General features: G+C 36.6%; 1 protein-coding gene across 1 annotated transcript; it reads right to left on the bottom strand.

Moving 5' to 3' along the window:
• Window positions 1-572: 572 nt before the first annotated feature.
• Window positions 573-15,707, bottom strand: LOC129005554 (eukaryotic translation initiation factor 3 subunit E-like). The gene is made up of 9 exons (XM_054434465.1): window positions 15,546-15,707; window positions 13,236-13,352; window positions 7,692-7,862; window positions 6,997-7,119; window positions 4,773-5,005; window positions 3,988-4,105; window positions 3,323-3,534; window positions 1,834-2,068; window positions 573-658 (listed from the first exon to the last, which is right to left on the bottom strand). Exons 1-9 carry the CDS (start codon window positions 15,633-15,635, stop codon window positions 620-622), a joined length of 1,338 nt encoding a protein of 445 aa, XP_054290440.1. The 5' UTR covers window positions 15,636-15,707; the 3' UTR covers window positions 573-619.
• Between the last annotated feature and the right edge of the window lie 2,633 nt (window positions 15,708-18,340).

The following is an 18,340-nucleotide window of genomic DNA, read 5'->3' on the forward strand; positions in this document are numbered from 1 at the left end:
ACAAACTAAATGATGAGTGTGGATATCAAGGTCCAAATGTCATTAATAGTCAAATGCCTAAGTTAACTACTTTTTAAGTTATATTTGAAAGGAAAGCCAAGTAGCTGATGAGGAATTTTGGAGAAGGGCATAGAGTTCAACTAGCTTACCTGACAAAATAGAGTTCAGGGGCTAATAGATACAAAATGAAAAGCCACAAAGCATTTAACACTGATATTTTGCCTTAATGTAAGACTTCTTTCAAGAGTAGGTCATAGAGAAGTGTCTCGGTTCAGAGTTGCCAAATGTGGCCACCGAAATATATAAAAGCTAGCTAGCTGAGGGCGAGGGTTGGGGTTAGTTCCTTAAATTGAGTTTAGGAGAATTTCTGGAGTCGGTTATATACTGGAAGGCTAATTCCACCTTCCCGACAAAGAGCTGTTGCACTGTGGGTGGTCTTTGACAAGCTAAAAAATAGCACTTGTCAAGTTCTTGGAATTTTAGTTCTCCTTCCCAAAAAATTGTGATTGATTTTATTTTTGGCATTTTAATTATTGTATCAGAGAGGCAGAGGAGTTTAAATAAATTTGAAGTTTATTTTAGTAAACCATTTTATTGAAAGATAAACTTATTTTAGAGACTAAGCGTTGATTGCAAAGTCCTGTGCTCCCCAACGAATCTGAAACAAGTTTGAATAAGATGTACCACGTTGTTTTACCTCAGCTTCCAAGCATATTTTATTAGTAACAACAAAACAAACTATAATTTCTTAGGATTTTTTGATAGGATAGCAGGCTTACCTGAATGGGAAAGAGTCCAAACTGGCACAGGAAACACAAAACAAAACTTTACACTATATACACAAAACATTAGAATATTTCACTGTCACTGACAGCATTTTCAACTGAGGAGGAGAGAGTTTTAGTTTAGAAAAACTCTCTCTTCCTTAGTTGAAAATGCTGTCAGTGACAGTGAAATATTCTAATGTTTTGTGTATATAGTGTAAAGTTTTGTTTTGTGTTTCCTGTGCCAGTTTGGACTCTTTCCCATTCAGGTAAGCCTGCTATCCTCTCAAAAAATCCTAAAAAATCTAGGCCCTTGTGCTCTATGCTACACCCTTAACCTCAAACTATAATTTCTTTTTTCTAAAAAAAAAAACAAACTGGTTTGATCACTTTTGTAAAAATGTATGTTATGATAGTAGGCCTAAATAAAAAAATAAACTATTTTCTTTTTAAAACAGCATGCAAAAATATCTCTTAAATTAATTATAGACCTTTTAGCTTAAAAATACTTAATAAATAATCTTAGGCTATGTGAAAAGGTGTAATTTTCCATCCTTATTTTAACTCAGCTATATTATGGTTGATCCAAAGTTTACATTAGAATCTTTTAAGGTTTACATTTTTAGATAATACGAAAGTGCTTGGTGGGTAAACAGGTTTATTTAAAGGGGAAACATCTTTTTGAATTCAGTTAATCATTAATACCCACAACACAAAGTGGAAAATACATTACTGCCCAATTACCTGTTTGCAATCCTGTTTTTCTCAATCTATTCCTCATACCCTATGTTGTACTGAGTTTCTTAACATTGCACGTTTTCATAAAATGGGTGAATACTTTTTGGTGAATGAGCAAACTTTGAATATTACAATATGATATGATGTGAAGTTTTGGTTAGTTCAGTACTGAATTTCTACACACAGTTCTCAACTTTTACTACCGTATCATGTGCAACTTGATTAGTCCCTCAATGTGTGTGACTGAGATCATACCAAGCCCCAAGAAATCATACAACTGTAAATACATCTGCACTCTAATAAACCTCAACAAAGGTAAGAGTATACTCACATCTTGTGTGCGGGACTTGAGTTTGCGCTCGATGAGTGTGAGCAGAGCCTCTGAGCGTACACTGAGGGAGTCTACCTTCTCTAACAGCTGTTGGTAAGGACTGAGTGGTTGTGCTCCCATCACGACATGTCCCAACTTGGAGTCAATCTTGGCGTCCAAGCGAGCATTACGAATCAAGTTGACGATCCAACACTCTGCCTCATCAGGCTCCATGTTCAGTTTTGACGCCAACATCCTATAACACAAATCAACATTTGATTGCTCCATTCTCTTGTTGTTCTCCATTGTACGAGTAGTTTGATTCTCTTAAGTGAACAAAGTTTAGTTGGCTGTACAGTTAATTTGATGGATGTTCTAAATTACAATAGTTTCCTAGAAATGTCATTAATAGAGCAAAATCTAAATTCTTTGCTCGCGTCAAGTTACTCAAGATATCGAATCTACCTGCAAGGTCAATATTACTTAAAAATGTCATAGACTACTAGAGAAGACATTGATCACCAAGATGAGTTAAATGATTCCTATAGAAAGCTATGTTGAAACAACTCACCAAAATAGCCTACCAATCAATCTCCTGTATGAAACTAAACGGAACAAGTGCACATTCATTATTTCCATGTCTAGGGCCCTAAACCTACAAAAATCATTTATCTGCACTACAAATACATATGGAAATATGTAGGAAGAATCTATATGGGTAGCCGAAAGGTTATAGTGCTCCGGCCTTGAAATCTGAAGATTGCTGGTTTGGTTCTTTACGGACCCTTGGTCATTGGTCATTGCCATTAGGCATTGGGGTATCTATCAATGACGCTATCTGACAAAAGGTAAATGTTAGACAGTTACAAGACCAGATTTTGGCTTGTTCCATAACAAACACCTTTAAAAATTCTAATGGTAAAGAAATAAAAGATAAAATTAACATAATTTGTATAGTGTTAAATTAAATACATTAAACCTTGTGGTTTTTTCTTCAATCAGTAAGTCACTTTTCTTCATTTTTGGTCAGAAGACCGTCGTGACAATTCATCATTTTGAACTCAATATAGGATAGGCCTAGTTATTAATTGCAATAAAACTGTAAGCAATTCAAAATTAACATTATTAAGAGTTGACAAAAAATATAACATTTATTTCATTCAGTTCCTAATTTTTCTTTTCAACGAACTATCACATTGATCTTAGTCGCTTTACACCAACATACCATGGCACATAGTTTAAGGTATTGAAAAGAGGATGAGTGTTCGATAAATTAAATAGAGAATGGGAGCTTTCTTATGACAAAACCAACTGAATTTTTTAAGTATTATTGTTTAAGCTATAACAAATAAAAATTGAAAAATTTTGTATTTTAGGCGCAGCTTAAAAGTTTATAAGTAGCCATAATGTTTATAATTTACTCTAATTATACCTTTTACTTAGCTAAATAATTAATAACTCCACCGAATACAAAATATTATAAATCTCATAAAGTATAGACACAACTCACTGAATACTGATGCACTGGTGGATTCGACAGAATGTCTCAAAGATCATGAGTCTCGCATTCTCGATAAAATCTTCGAGGCAAGCGATGAGGAAGAAGTCATTGTACAGGACGATCTCGCACTCGTGCAGTTTGAGGCGAGCGCTTTCAAAGTCAAAGTTCACATAAAGATGTTCCAAGAACTCTGTGATGGGGTCTTTGTAGGTGTATGATTCCTGCAAAGTTTTACAACAAGCTTATAAGTGTTACTTATAAATGCAATATGCAAGCAATATGTGAGGCACCAAATTTTAAATAAACGTGTTGTGGATCCATGACTAAACAAAACAACAAGACTTAACCATTTACATCCTATACCTAGGTCTATGTGTTAGCCATAGCTACTAGCCTATTTGCAAAGGAACGTATGCCTAGACTCAAACATAATAGCCTTTAAAGTCTAAACTCACACTAATGTGATATGTTTATTAATAATAACATTCCAAATCATCAGATCAAACCAAACAGACAAGATTAAGCATCACTTTGAAAGGATCAACAACAATTTACAGAACTAAATGTTTAACGTCGACGTCGACATAAGCCTAGCCCCTAAACTATTAAACGCTCGTTTGTTAAACAACGGCCATCACGGCTAGAAAATGGTAGGGTGTAGCTACACTACTTACTTGTTGGATGACCTTGACCAAGTCCTTGAGAGCGCTACGTCGAGGCCGGTTGATGATCACTGCAGTCGCCAAGTAGCGCAGAATGTGGGGACACATCGTCTGGATGGCATTCAGGTAACTATCACCAATAAGATCATCATTACAAACATGTAATATCCATTGATTAGCATTATTAGTGTTAGGCCTACTGACAAATTGAAAATCTTCGCCATCCGGTAACAAACTCATCTTCAGTAGAATCTCACTGGTTTGACCTCCGATGAACCGAGTAATCACTTAGCATTCATAATTTAAGATGTTGACTCCTCCATGTAACTCTTGATGATTCGTCATATGTTTATGCAAGTAAGAAGAGTGTCCACCCAAATAGTGTTAGTCTATTTCAATATACTTTAAAAAATGTTGTTACTACAATTTAATTTTGTTGTTGTTTTTGTACTATTGTTTTGTTTGTGCACTTGACTGAAAACTTTAGATTCAGCAAAACTTACGGTACCGGTACATGTTTGGAAGATTTGATTTGTATAACTGTGTAGGAACTATTGGAATGGAAACCACAAATGAACATTGAAGGAGATCAGCCTGTCACTTAACATTTTCAAGCAGATATGCTTGATAAGAGCTCTTGTAAGGTTTGTACAAAATCAAAAATAATTTAACTACAGAATAAAAACTATGAATATTTTACAATATTGAGCAGCAGTAGCCTTTAATTTGGTTTTACTGTAGCCTACAAGACGCAAAGGATATTAACAAAACTTTACTGTAGGCTAGTTAGCACTCACTTATTCTTGTAGAGGAACATGTCGATGATGAGGTCTCGTCCCTTGGAATGGTTGAAGAACACAAACAAACTCCAATGTATTAGCCACGTACGTTGGGTCAACACTTGCAGTGTGGAGCCGAAGCTGTTACAATCTATGAAGTCCCGCAGTCTGTTGAGCTCCTCTAGCGCACTGTCCCACTGTTGTAGCAAGATCTCAGAAGCCAGCTTGCCCCACAATACATTCAAGTAGTTCTGTAACATATGCAAATTAGTGATCAAAGTTTGTCAACTAAATTCAATACTTTTCCTAGATGACAACTTGTCCCCTAATGCATTCAAGTAGATAAAGTAGTTACCCCAATACACCCAACAGCAAGCCAACCTGGATACCGGGAATCGTACTGAACTTTGTTGAACAAAAAAATGACAAAGCTGGGTGTCCACAGAAAATTTGTCAATTATTTCCATGACTATCCATGACCAATTTCACAAACTTCACTCAAAAATTATAATATAACATATACAAACACGAATAATACTGCCTGAAAAGTTATTTCATAGAAAATAATGAAATATGTATTAACAGAACATTGGGGTAATAAGTTTTGCAAAAATATGGTAAACTTATTCGTAATAAGGGACGGAAAAAAGAAAACCCGGCCGAGTTGTAATAATAAAGCTGTAAAATTTTAATATAAGTTAGGTACACTACTGTTGCAACTGTCCTACAAATATTAAATTAAATTATAAGATAAAGTAGGTACAGATTGTACGAGGCATGTTTTTTAAGTAAGTACCGTTTTTAAACTTCTCCGTTCCAGCGCTGCGATTGGCATTTTGGACATTTGCGTTGTATATGTCCATCTATTGGCAAGCCCTAGCCGGAAATTCGACAACAATCGGTCGTGTTTACATCCGGTATCGAGCATTCAAAATGGTGCCACCAATTGAGACTGCCGCCGACTGTGAAGTGCGTGCTGTAATTAGATTTTTATGTTCTAAAGGTGTTAAAGCCATTGAAATTTGTCAACAGCTTAGTGAGGTGTATGGTGAGAACATTTATGAGTGACGGAATGGTACAAAAGTGGGTAAGGGCATCTAAAGACGGCCCCACCAACGTTCATGATGAGCAACGCACTGGGTACTGGGGACAGTGACGCTGCCCAGTGCGTTGCTCATGATGGACGTTGATGGGGGCCGTCTTTAGATGCCCTTCTGTGTTTGCTGGCCCTTACCCACCTGCGTACCATTCCGTCACTCATAAATGTTCTCGCCATACACCTCACTAATCTGTCGATAATTTTCAATGGCTTTCACACCTTTAGCACTTAAAACTCTAATTACAGCGCGCACTTCACAGTCGGCGGCAGTCTCAATTGGCGGCACCATTTTGAATGCTCGATACCGGATGTAAACACGGCCGATTTTTGTCGAATTTCCGGCTAGGGCTTGCCAATAGATGCACATATACAGCGAAAGTGTACAAAATGCCAATCGCAGCACTGCAACGGAGAAACTTAAAAACGGTACTTACTTAAAAAACATGCCTCGTATTAAACTAACAAACTCAAAAATCATAAACTAATACAACTGTAATAAGTTGAATTGTCATAGGCCTAAATTTGTGAAAAATCCTAAAAAATGCTACGATAGTGGGGGTTACGGCCGACTAGAGCATTGAAAAATCCCCTCAAATCCATCCTTCATTCACTTTCCACGACTTTTTGCCTATTATTTCAATGACTTTCAATTACCGTACCAGAATTTTCTCCCATGACTAGCCCTGGCTTTCCAGGATTTGGACCACCTGCAAGGAATTGCAATAAATCTGGTATGGGCCAAGAGTTCCATCATCAATATCCTGTGGCTAAGCCTCTATTCATTGCTGGCGTTTCATTAGTTCTCTTTGAATGTCGTAAGGTCACAAACACGGGTGACGAGTATTGCTGCGACCGTGGGAGACGATCATGCTATTACGAACATAGGTGTGTGTTTACGTGGTCACGGGAGAAGATCGGTGTTTGCAATCAATAAGTTTTTTTTCATTAACAAATGCTGACTTTCTGCGAGCCGGAAAAAAATCTGCTTGCAGACTGTAGGTTCAAGACCCTTGCTCTTCTGTGTAAGAGAATAATTGCTAGGATCTTTACATAACATAAACAATAGTTTGAGATGAAATGACAGAAAGTTACTCTTAAAACAACAATTATATCACTGAAACTCTATCTCTGCTTTAATCTTACCTTGTCTGTGGTAGGCATGACGTTTATGTAGAAGTAGAGGAGTGTTGAAGTAACGGAGTAGTTACCACATTCATATCTGAACTTCCCCAACTTGTACAGACTCTCCATCATTTCTGGTTTGAGCTGAAAAACAACAAATTAGTACAATTATCATGGCCATTCTAGCCTCAAAGTGGTAACTTATTCCTTGATAGACTATTACTATTCACTAGGGGTTATTACTATCAACTGCTATTATTCAAAGGTGGAAATATGAGACAGTTTTAAAAATATTGCAAAATTTTTTAGTAAAAGTCGTGCAATATTGGGGGTTTTCACTACAGTACAATTGTCATCACATAATAGTTTTCTGCAACTGAGGGTGGGCTCCTAAATACTGTTTGTTCATGTCATTATCACATATGGTTATTTATAAACCGTTGCCAACAGACAGCTTTAAACCTGTGCCTCCACGTAAGAAGTATTGCGCTCTAACCACAATACTAAATATGCCCCCCGCATATGTTTACTAATTTATACAAAGTACAAATAGCATTACAATGAGATCAATCTGTTTGTAGGCCAATAATTGTCATCAATTCAATATTAGTCCTCATAGTAGGTTGGTATATGTTAACACATGTAGGGCTTTGGCTTCACTAAGCATAAAACAGAAAAGAAATTTTAAGGTCTAGTTTGTAATGATGTTTACTCACTCCATATTCATTTTGTAAGAAGTGAGTTATACTCTTTGAGTCTCTCATTCCGTCAAGACTTTTGCTTGCCTCTTCATTATTCATTATGCCGATGACGACTTGGGCTTCACTCTGAAGTTGCTGGAGTTGTTCCAAAACATGTTCTCTTTTCTTTTGCAGAGCGTTTATGGGCTATGAAAAAACATTCCATTATTTTTTGTATAAGATTAACAGCGTTAAATGCTAGCAGTTTTGTTCTTTAAAAAGTTAGCAAACCTAACAACTTCCAATAATGTTGATGAACACTAATTAAAAAATAAAAATAAAATGACAAATATCTTTAATAGTTCATTTTACTTAGCAGTTTAAGACTTTTACCTAACCCGCCATGTTAAACTTCCCTATCCCAATTGTCAAATCTTGGTCTTTGGGTGTTGATCGCGTCATAGAATAAGTTAGGGATGGTCAAGTCTCGAAATTTCGGGAAATTTTCGGGAAATTTTAAATCTCGTTAAACGAGACGAGATTTCTTTTTGGCCGAGATTTTTATCGAGACGAGAATAAAAAAAAAAAAATAATAATAAAAACTCCTGCAGAAAGTCAATGCAATAGGTACCCGCAATACAGGAGCGTGTTGTAGTTGCGTTTCCTTTGCGAAGGCGTTCTTATTTAATTAATTATTTAAATGTAAATATTACTTTAATTATTTTAATAATATTACTTTAATAACATTTGAGAAGTTTTGTTAAGTGTAAGCAGTGTGAGGAATGTTTTATTACTATAAAAAGTCAAAACAAGTAACTATTTTATAAAAATTAATATTGCTTTTATTTTATGATTTATTTTATTTTAGGATAAGTTGAACTCTATCCTAACTGATATCACTATGTTTCCTAATCGTAGGCATTTTTAATAAGTTAGGCGTGATTAATAAAAAATGTTATGCTGATGTTTTTTAATAAAAGATTGTAAATATTCTTGCCTATTATCATTATTTTTGTATTTAAACAGTCATCTAACAATGTTACAAAATCAGGTAAAAATTTTGAACGTGCATTTCCCGTTGTGTATGAGAAGGGAAATCCCGTCTCGATCTCGTCTCAAAATTTTATGAGAAATAAAAAATCTCGTCTCGTCTTGTCTCGTACTAAAAATCCAATCTCGTCCATCCCTAGAATAAGTTAAACTAGAGGCCGTCGTTTTGGATGTGTAGCAGCTATCCATCCAAAACGTCGGCCTCTATAGTTGTGGACAGGGTAACTCCGGACCAGGAAAAGGAGACCTACCTGCCTCGGCTATTGTGGAGTTGCTCGACCGACCGACCCTAATTAATGTCGCTTGGCTGCGCTCAACGAAAACAACAACTAGATACCCAATACCATAAACTTAAGTTAATTTATTTACAAAAATTATTAATATTGATTATCATATAATGTTTTGTTTTAAAATGTCGATCATTTTGATACTAAATTTGATGTAAATCGGCCAATTTTGACCATTTGTGCCGCCAAACTAGTTTTTCTTTTATACTATGTAACTTTTATTATTGTACTATATTTACAAAAGAATCTAAAATTGCGGTTTTGTTGTTAAAATAAAGCTCGTGTACTTTCCATTTGCTCGCACCATTTAAAATTAAAACTCAAACTGTATCCACTATGTTGCTCTCGCTCATTTCCGGATTAACGTATCGTAATATATTAACGACTTAGACAGTATTTGGACTTGGGATGAGTAACGAATTTTGACACTTTGTAACGTGACTCAGGTTTGTGATGATTCATTCGAATGCTTGTGGTGGATTCATTGTTCGACATGTAGAGTATTTGGACTAGGGATGAGTAACGAATCTTGACACTTTGTAATGTAACCGATGCTTGTGATGACTCATTGTAACGGGACTCATTATAGCGATTGAACCAAACAACCCTTATCTTTGGCGACGAACTCCTTTTTGGTTAGTTAGTGGTTTTCATTTGTGGTGTGAACAACTATGGCAGAACCGACACCCGCATCTCCCGAAAAGTATGTGACGAGTCGAACTCATAATTCGTATTCAAGTGGTGAACGGCGAATTATTTTACACGTTTACGGAGTGCTTCGCATGGAAAATCCGGAAATGAGCAAGAGGAACATCGTGGATAGAGTTCGAGCTTTAACTGGTGCCAGCAGATCAACCATCGAACAGCTTAAAAAGGAATTCGACAACGGACCATTGGTTACCCCGGGGAAAAAACGACCAAATCGGCAGGGACGAAAAACACGCATGAAAGTCTACACTGACTTCCAAAAAACTGCCATCAGAAGGAAGGTGCATGAGCTGTACAGGAAAAATATTCCACCTACATCAAAGACTGTCGCGCAAATGATAAATGAAGATCCAGACCTACCACATGTGACTGATCGAACCACAAGACGACTTCTCAACGACTTGGGCTTCAAGTTTGAAAGGCGACAAAGACAGTCTTATCTTATTGAGCGTGAAGACATCGTGCAGTGGAGGAGGAAATATTTGATAGAAGTTAAACGATTTAGAGAGGAAGGGAAACAAATATTTTACCTGGATGAGTCTTGGTGCAATGCTGGCCACACTACAAAAAAGGCGTGGACACCTAAATATATAAAATCAGCAAGACAAGCGCACATGAACGGCGAGACAACAGGGCTGCGAGACTTGCCGGGACGAGGGGGGCGCCTTATAATGGTTCATATTGGCAGTGAAGATGGGTTTTTAAAAGATCCGACCAACCCGTCAGGCGACATTGACGCTCGATGGGTTTTCAAAGCGAAAAAAACAGCCAAGATAGAAAACGCAAATCACCACGATGAAATGAACGGAAAAGCCTTTCAGGATTGGTTCGAGGGCATCATTCACTTGCTGCCCCCCGACAGTGTCATAGTAATGGACAATGCCTCCTATCATAGTGAAACTCTATTTAAGATACCAAACATGAGTTGGAAAAAAAAGGATATCCAGAACTTTCTTACAAGCCATGGGGTGTTTTTCAATTTAAGTGATGTCAAAGCAGAACTTTTAACTCGGATTCCAGCTCACTTGCGCTTAGCTGCTAAAACCTATAAAATAGATAAAATAGCTGAAGATTGTGGCCATACAGTCCTGCGACTTCCACCTTACCACTGTGAGCTGAACCCTATTGAACTGGTGTGGGCGAAGGTGAAGAATGAAGTCGCAAGAACCAACACTGACTACAGCTTAAAATCCGTCGAGACTTTGTTGGATGACGCGTTAAACAATGTGACCGCTAATGATTGGAAATCATTCGTCAACCACGTCAAGAAGGTAGAAGAGTTTATGTGGGAGGTGGACGCCATCATCGACGACGTCCAAGACCGACTGGTAATCAGCTTGGCGGACGGAGACGACTCAACAACTGACTTTGAAGAAATCAGCTGCAGCGAGGACAGTGCAGAATACTCGGATGATGAACTGGCCCGTCCTTTATAAGGTGTTGTATAAAACATTCTCTTATTGTCCTTGGAGCCTAGACTTTATAACTCATACAACAATTAAAAAATAAAATTTAATTTCTGGTCTCACAGTGCATTGGATATTAAAATTACAAACACTTTGGTATTTGAAAAAAAAAATTTTTTGATTATAAATAACCTTTCGACCGCTGTTTGAAATCATCAAAGATGACCGCTAGCATCCAAGGACTATTAATTCGAAATGCACGTGCATTAAACCGTAATTTTGTATATTTTGTGAATATTTTACAGTAAACTAAGTTACAGAGTAGGCCTACCCTATATATTAATAAGCAAAACACTGTAAATAAAACATGTAATTGGAATTTCTACAATTTATTTTTATTTTTCTGTTCATATTTAGTTGTTATTTTCTTATAATGCAGAAGAAAAACGACACAAGTAAAAAAACCAACTTTTTACAGGAGAGCGTTTTAATTTTTTATAATTTATATATAAGTGTCCATAATAGCTCATATAAAGTTCTCGTATAAATAGATTAAATTGATTTTTTGTACTTTTTTTGTTTATACCAAAGGAGTGACTTGCTGTAAATAAAATGTCAATAAATGTTTCACACTATGCTCTCTGTTTTAATTTATGTCGTGTTGATTTTTGTCGTAATCATTTTAAAATCACGTTTTCTATGTTGCTTAATTTTATATTATATTTCACATGCAGTATGCCTATTTAGTATTAGTTAAATTTTAGCTACAACTTTAACACTGTGCTCTATCTATGTTTTGATTTATGTCGTGTTGATTTTTGTCGTAATCATGTTTTCTATGTTGCTTAATTTTATATTATATTTCACATGCGGCATGCCTATTTAGTATTAGTTAAATTTTAGCTACAACTTTCACACTGTGTTATATGTTTTAATTTATGTCGTGTTGTTTTTTTCGTACTTTGTGCCTTTGCATTTTTATAAATTTAGAATCAGTAGAAATATTGTACAGTTAATCAAGTTACTGATTAAAATTATGTTTTCAAATTTGTATTCAAACGATCTATTTATTTTGATTATGATATAATAAAATGTTAATACATTCATACATACGCATTTTGTTATTCCTCCATTTGCTCACGCTTTGATGTAAATTATATTCAATTTTCTTTGTTTGTTAAAAATTATTTTTTAAAAGAAAAACTAGTTTGGCGGCACAAATGGTCAAAATTGGCCGATTTACATCAAATTTAGTATCAAAATGATCGACATTTTAAAACAAAACATTATATGATAATAAATATTAATAATTTTTGTAAATAAATTAACTTAAGTTTATGGTATTGGGTATCTAGTTGTTGTTTTCGTTGAGCGCAGCCAAGCGACACTAATTAGGGTCGGTTGGTCGGGCGACTCTACAATAGCCGAGGCAGGTAGGTCTCCTTTTCCTGGTCCGGAGTTACCCTGTCCACAACTATAGTTTAACTTATTCAACGACGCGGTCAACACCCGAAGACCAAGATTTGACATTCTGCAGTGACCGTGGAAGCTTATCATCTAGATTCCCTATCCCAAGCGTGATGTATACAACTTCTTTACTTCTCGAGTGATGTAAAGTTGAAAAAAACTCACTCGTTGAGGTAATGAAACCCATTTAAATAACATTGAGTACTTAACTTAAAAAATAGACCTCTATGGAGCCAACGACGTTAAACACTAGAAATCAGCTGAGCACTTGAATTTTATTGTTATGTTTTGAAGAATTTTCCTAACCTAGCTTGTTTGTAAATGAACGTTACTGTTAGAAGATGAGTGAAATGGATAATGAAAAATATTGTTCTTAACCTCCTGTATATTGTCGGGTCAGGTAAAATCTTGTACGTTACACAAGAGCATGTTTACATCACTTAGGTAAATTATGCAACTCGCTTCCGTTCGTTGCACAACATTCACCTGCGTGATGTAAAAACGCTCTTACTACACTTGTAAGGTAAATAGCTATTTAACAAGGCTCAATCATCTGGTTACTTTGTAACCATGATGAAAGCGTTCTAATTCAACCATTTTTAAGTCATTGGCGTTATTGTAAGTGTAGGCTAATAAACAGTAGGCAATAAATTATTACTCACTTCGGATTCGTCCTCGCTAAGATTGAGCTGCTGACGGATCTCAAGAATGTAGTCCACCATGTTAGTTTTGTTTAAAATGTTCAGCTTTGTTTGGAGGATCTCATTTTCGTTATAGATCTGTAAATAAATGTAAATTATTGTACAATACTGCAAATTGATTACAACATTAGTAGGCATACCTACAGTAATAAAGCATCAGTAGCCTGATAATAATTGTGTGGATGTACAGGCTAGTCACACATTGATCAGTAGTATGTTAGCATAGGCATCTGTAGGTTACTGTAGGTGCTACCTACTTAGTAACATATGTTTAAAACATGAGTAATAATAAGATTAGCCTAACTTAGAACCTTGATAAGAAGTGTCTCAAGGGAAACAGTTGTGCTAGCTTATTGAGGGTGCTCTTCTAGTTGAGGGTGACTTAACTTGTTGTCATCAAGGTTATTTCAGCTGACAGTCCAGTCATTAGGGTCTGAAAGCCCTGAGCATCTACAATGAGTGCATTTCATAATGCTTAAGTAGCGTAAAGTTATATAACAAATTTATTTTAAAATAATAAATTATAGTATTCATTATTCATTATTATTCATTGGCCTTCGTAGTTGACCCTCTGGTGAGGGAATAGAATGTGTCGTTGTTTAATATTTCACCGTTGTTGTATATTTTATTTTTTCAAAGAGTCAAGATTCTTGAGCTACCTGACATTCAAGCAAATGTGAGTATAGGCCTATTTTGCGTGCTGTGTTTCCTTGGTTTTTCTTAGGTTAAGTTTTGTATATGGTGATTGTATATATTGACAATTGTATTTTTTGACGATGCCCATTGAATTTTGTACAGTGCTTAAAGGAAAATAAATCTCATTTCATTTCATTTCAATAGTACAAACAAAAAAAAAACACAAAAACAAAGACTACACGCACACATAAATTAACTACAATAGTTTGATACTGTTAAGTTATCAGTTATCGACTAAAATTCACTTTTTTTGGAAAATCCAATTTTCTAGAAAGAATTATCCCATATCTCCATTAATCACTCTTTTCCACAGAAAACTACGCTTTTTCTTAATAACCTTGTAAATCTCCTTAGAAGTGAATCCGTGTCCGGAAGTGAATCAGAGGGTTTTGCTTATTTATTGACTGGTAAATTAATTAGTAATAAAATTAAGTCTCTCCTCCTAAAGGTTTTAGAAAGTTAATGTCAGCCTATGTACGACATAAAATAGGTAAGTTATTTAAAAGTGATTTTTAGAATGTTTAATGCATTATATCCCAGCTGTTAAGTGTAGACAATTTAACATTTAACTAAGTTGGAAGTATATGCTGAGTTTATTTTTTAAGCGTGATTAGATTTTTTGCTTGTAAGTTTTCTTCAATAAGTTATGGATTCTTTTCAGAGATTCACCCAAAATGATGAAATAGTGATATTAAAAGAAGTTCTATCTTAATGAAAACCATAGAACCTTGATCAGATCAGGGCTGCACACTCATTCGAATAAAAATATCGATCGGTATATCGATTATTTGATAGGTTATATCATTTGGTTAGTTAGGTAAGGTTAGCCTAACCAAACGATATATTGAATGAAACAATCAAAATACTGTAATCGATATTTTCATTCGAATGACTGTAGGACGTAAAGTAAAGTGCAGCCCAGTTAAGTATTCATAGGCCTAAGTTACTTGGCTTAAAATACCTAGGCTACTTTGTATGGTCTCCATTTCAATGAAAAGTCTTAAAGTAGGCTATTAAAATTATAATAGCTCCTAAAGCTAATAAAGTTAAAAATGCCCTCTCCATAACTTACAAAAGCAATCGTAGCCAAGTATAATAAACAATCCTAACCTCTAAGCATTGATAAATACACCACCTTTATCTTTAGGCCTAGCTCCATTTTAGGTATAGTGTTGCCGGTAGCGTTAAATGTAATTTCCGCGGAGATGCAAAAACTCAAAATTATGGGTGGCTAGATGCTCCAACATGTTAATCGCCAAACGCTATAACGTTTAGTAGTTGCGATTAACGGGTTTTCACAAAGGTGCAAAAACTCTCTAATTGTATGTGGCAGGTATAATGTCACTTAGGCCTAACATAGGTTAAAAGCCCTAGAACCTTGAACCCAAAAATGTAATTCTATAATGCTAATGGGACGGATATGAGACAAAAACGGCATTGATATAGCAATGAAAAATAACAAATAAAACAGCATAATATATAGGATTAGTAGAGAATTATAATATAGTAACAATGAAGTTCAATATGTTGAGAGTATAAGGCCTAACCTATAAAGCAAACTTTGTAATAGCCTACCTTCTTCGCCGATAAAAACTCCAAGAGGGGAAAGACTAAATGGCGATCCAAGTATGGTGCTAATTGACTGGTCAAATCATATTTCGCCATTTTTCAGGTATTTTAAATCTAAATTAATTAAAGTTATTAATAAGACTGAAGTGAAGCGAGACTTCCTCAGATATCGGCAGCAAACACGCTGACGGAAAGGTGTCAAAGACAACGAAAATAGCGAAGCGGCTGCTGAAAGGAAAAACGAAAAACAGTATTATTATGACGTCTCCGTCTAGCGAGTACAAACGTCATAGTCGGCTTTCTCCTTTTTAAAGCCCCCCACACACTACCAGACCAGACCGTCTGGCTGCAACCAGACCGTCTTGGAAGGCTCTACACACTCCCAGACCAGACATTCCAACATTCGTAATTGAGACACCGTGGTGAGAACTCCAACAAATGGATGAATACTGTAGCGACGATCGGTCGTCTGACAGACAGCGCTACACACTCACAGACCAGACAAAAATAGTGGTGGGGGAACCTCAGACCGTCTGTGGTCTGAGGGTTCAACCATCAGACACGCAGACAGTCTGGTCCGAGAAAATCGGTCTGCAGACAGTCCCACACACGATCCCCCACACACTACCAGACCAGACCGTCCGGTCTGGCGTCTGGCACTTGTCTTATCGTATGTGGGGCTGTCTGCAGACCGATTTTCTCGGACCAGACTGTCTGCGTGTCTGATGGTTGAACCCTCAGACCACAGACGGTCTGAGGTTCCCCCACCACTATTTTTGTCTGGTCTGTGAGTGTGTAGCGCTGTCTGTCAGACGGCCGACCATCGTGACAGTCTTCATCCATTTGTTGGAGTTCTCACTATGGTCTCTCAATTACGAATGTTAGACCGTCTGGTCTGGGAGTGTGTAGAGCCGTCCAAGACGGTCTGGTTGCAGCCAGACGGTCTGGTCTGGAGGTCTGGTCGGGTAGTGTGTGGGGGGCTTATGACAAGTGCCAGACGCCAGACCAGACCTCGGTCGCTGCAGCCAGACCGTCTTGGATGGCTCTACACACTCCCAGACCAGACATTTGAACATTTGTAATTGAGACACCGTGGTGAGAACTCCAACAAATGGATGAAACCATCGATGAAACCTGTCGCGACGGTCGGCCGTCTGACAGACAGTGCTACACACTCACAGACCAGACAAAAATAGTGGTGGGGGAACATCAGACACGCAGACAGTCTGGTCCGAGAAAATCTGTCTGCCCCACACACGATAAGACAAGTGCCAGACGCCAGACCAAACGGTCTGGCCTGGAAGTGTGTGGGGGGCTTTATGAAGATGAGTCTGTGCCTGGTAGAATTGGCAACGTATAAAGAGGTATACGTTGTAGTGGTGTAGTGGTGTTGTTTAGTGACAGCACGGCCGCCTTTAACTACAGGCCGCGGCCTGGTAGAATTGGCAACGTCGCAAGTGGTGTTGTTCAGTGACAGACGTCCCATAAGATAACATGGCAGACAGGTGACATCAGCTCATTAATTCGCACTTTATTGATTTAAATTCAAATTTATGAACATAAAATTTATTAAAATATTGATAATAAACATACAGAATTGAAAACCGAAACAATATGAATTAAAAATCTAGCCTATATCTGTAATTTTTTAAGCGGATTAAAAATCCTTTCGGCCTCCGCCCCAGTGCACGGCCGCCTTCAACAGGCCGCGGCCTGGTAGAATTGGCAACGTCGCAAGTAGGGTTGTTTAGTATCAGACGTCCCATAAGATAACATGGCAGACAGGTGACATCAGCTCTATAATTCCCACTTTATTGTTTTAAATAAATTTATGAACCTAAATTTATTAAATCTATAAAACATACTTATAAAACAATATGAAATGAAAATCTATATCAGTACATTTAAAGTAGAGTCAATATTTTCATCGTCCAGTAACCAAGCTTTCGTAAATACACAAATACCATTAGCCGATTCCAAACAAAACAGCTTTTACAACCCTACTTGCACTGAGTGCCTACTTGCGACGTTGCCACTTCGAAGGCCTTGGTGGAGTTAAAGGCGGCCGTGGCTCTGTAGTCCCCCATGTCAACCTAAGAGCACTTTGTGTTAAACATCATATTTAAAGGGAATTCGGTCAGGTTGTTTCATCAAAAAAGTTGGTTCTATAATAATATGCAAAAGCATTAAAATTATAAGATTTACCAACAGGATGCAGCTCGATTATTTTTTGTATTTATGAAAACAGCTAGTTTGAACTAAGCAGCAACAAAAAACTGGAATACGCAAAGAGAAATGTCAAAGTAGGATTGTCAACAGTTATGTTTATACGTTTTTAATTTCTAGTTTGTAATATTTTGGGTTTTTTATCAGTTATTTTCCTCTATTGTTTGGGTGAAGTGGTAGAACATTATGGCTATGGTAAAATGATGTATAATACATTGTATACCGTAAATTTAAAGAAGCAAATTATATCAAACTTTGTCCTCTCCCTCATCGAAAACGCAAAGCTTGAGAATAACTTCAATAAGCATTTTATACTTATGCCAACCCCTCACGAAGGACGGGTACTCTGCTAGTAAAATATCTATATTTTTGCCTTTTTAACCAGCCAGTGTAAAGCACAATACATTGTATATCGAGAGTATATTTTTAATGTATGATGTAACCTAGAATGTTGGCAACACTGCAGCTCACAATAATATTTCAAAAGTCCCAAAAGCCATATTTTTATATTGTTGTTATTTTGTTGCATTTGCAGTTATCAGCTGTTCTATTTGAAATTAATTATTGTCAGGGTA

Source organism: Macrosteles quadrilineatus, unplaced genomic scaffold, assembly GCF_028750875.1.
Source record: "Macrosteles quadrilineatus isolate MER2022 unplaced genomic scaffold, UCM_ALF_1.0 Scaffold_23__1_contigs__length_1887923, whole genome shotgun sequence".
Classification (NCBI taxonomy): Eukaryota; Metazoa; Arthropoda; class Insecta; order Hemiptera; family Cicadellidae; genus Macrosteles; species Macrosteles quadrilineatus.